The 1,702-nt window shown below is 38.2% G+C and overlaps 1 protein-coding gene across 1 annotated transcript in view; it reads right to left on the reverse strand.

Annotated features, from left to right (window-relative positions):
* Positions 1 to 1,668, reverse strand: part of LOC111829562 (serine/threonine-protein kinase Nek5-like) — a gene marked incomplete at both ends in the record, with an annotated part of 3,018 nt that extends 1,350 nt beyond the window's left edge. Inside the window, 7 exons of the mRNA XM_023778903.1 lie at positions 1 to 413; positions 511 to 562; positions 740 to 813; positions 943 to 992; positions 1,071 to 1,152; positions 1,488 to 1,537; positions 1,629 to 1,668. Of these exons, the coding sequence (XP_023634671.1) occupies positions 1 to 413; positions 511 to 562; positions 740 to 813; positions 943 to 992; positions 1,071 to 1,152; positions 1,488 to 1,537; positions 1,629 to 1,668 (761 nt within the window). The remainder of the gene's footprint in view (positions 414 to 510; positions 563 to 739; positions 814 to 942; positions 993 to 1,070; positions 1,153 to 1,487; positions 1,538 to 1,628) is intronic.
* Between the last annotated feature and the right edge of the window lie 34 nt (positions 1,669 to 1,702).

Here is a 1,702-nt window from a genome sequence, read left to right on the forward strand (position 1 = left end):
ATGATGTTTCTGATAGTTTTTGGGTGCCTTGGTTGAATAATGTCTGGTCGCTGGTCACTGTGTACGGGCTTTAAAATCCCATGGCCATCTGGTTTCGTTGCTGAAACACTCTGGACATTATCATTTTCAGCTGGTTGTTGCACATGCTCAAGGATGTCATCATCATCGATAGAAGCTAAATCTGTCTCAGTGACTTTATTACCATTACTTGGAACCACATAGCGGATATTTTTGTCACTCACGTAGAAGTTGTCTTTTTCACTTGAACTATTACTGTTCTGACTTTCAGCCATACTCCTCCGGCCCTCGCGAGAATTAAGAGGCTTTTCTGGAGTTATAGACGCTGCAGAAAGAGTTGGACGGTACTGCTCAACATATGGCTGCAAATAAGGATGCTTCAAAATCTCGGAGGCCTAAACAGAAATTGAAGAAAAAAATTATGATTAATAATTTCATTCGGGAGGATAAATGCAATTCAGCAGACAGTTGCTGATCCTAGAAAAATCATACGTTTGGCCGATACTCAGGGTTCTTCCTTAGCATCCCCTTGATGAGTGCTTTTCTGCAATAAAAAAAAAAAAGGGAGAGATATGTTAATTAACATGTTGTTGTATCTATGTATAATATATCAGCGTACAAATTTATAAAAGCTCATAGCTTAGGGGTGGTACTAATGGACAAGGCAAAGTGTCAACTAAGAAAGAACTGATAAGGCTTCAGATTAGAAAAGGACTCTTACAAAGATGGTGAATAGCACGGAGGCAATGGGCCAATTGAGGAGCGATTAACCTTGCTTATAAGCCCTGCCATGTCCTGAAACCATATATCACATAGAAACAAATGCCATAAGGTACTTTGAAGAGATGAAATGCAGGGGAACCATCCATTAAGGTATAAACTTAAGGAAACATTTAGACTATCTAAGTGAAATACGAAACTTACAAAAGCCTTGAAAGCAGGCCGATACGCAGCCATCTCATATATACAACAGCCTGTTCAATAACATAGAGTCTTAGATTCAATGGCAATAGCAAAAAATTTAAGCGTTAGGAGGATAGAGTTACATATACCTAGCGACCAGATATCTGATTTAAAACCATAAGGGATATCAGCAAGCAGTTCCGGGCACATGTAGTTTGGAGTTCCAACAACCTACATATAAAGTTCCATGAATCATAAACACCATTCTCAGTTCAGAAGCTGAGAGCAATCCTAAGAATAATCATTATGAAGGTTGTGTTATGCAATGAGAGGAGTAACCGTGACTTTTATAAACCTTAGAAAGATATTATCACTTTTCGAGGTAGAATTCCTAATATTCAACATCAAAGTTTGATTTCATAACCCATGCCAAATGTGCTCAATTGCTAATAAGCCATAAATACAAGCTGTATGCTTAGAAAGCCGCAACCTATTACTACCAGGACTAATTCGTTCTCCTACAACATCTTATACATGCACAAATTACAGAGACTTTTACAACATACCGAGGAAGTTAGGTCATCCGCTTTCAAAGTCTTGGCAAGGCCAAAGTCCCCTGCATACAACACAAGATGAGAATATTATTTAAAAGTCCACGTACATTCTATTGCAGGTCAAATTGGGTGGATAATAAATCAAAAACTTACCAAGCCGGACATCTTGATCTTTTGTCAGGAAAATATTGGAACACTGGCAAGAACAGAATTCACAAATAAGTCCA

This window comes from Capsella rubella, unplaced genomic scaffold (assembly GCF_000375325.1).
Source record: "Capsella rubella cultivar Monte Gargano unplaced genomic scaffold, Caprub1_0 scaffold_247, whole genome shotgun sequence".
Classification (NCBI taxonomy): domain Eukaryota; kingdom Viridiplantae; phylum Streptophyta; class Magnoliopsida; order Brassicales; family Brassicaceae; genus Capsella; species Capsella rubella.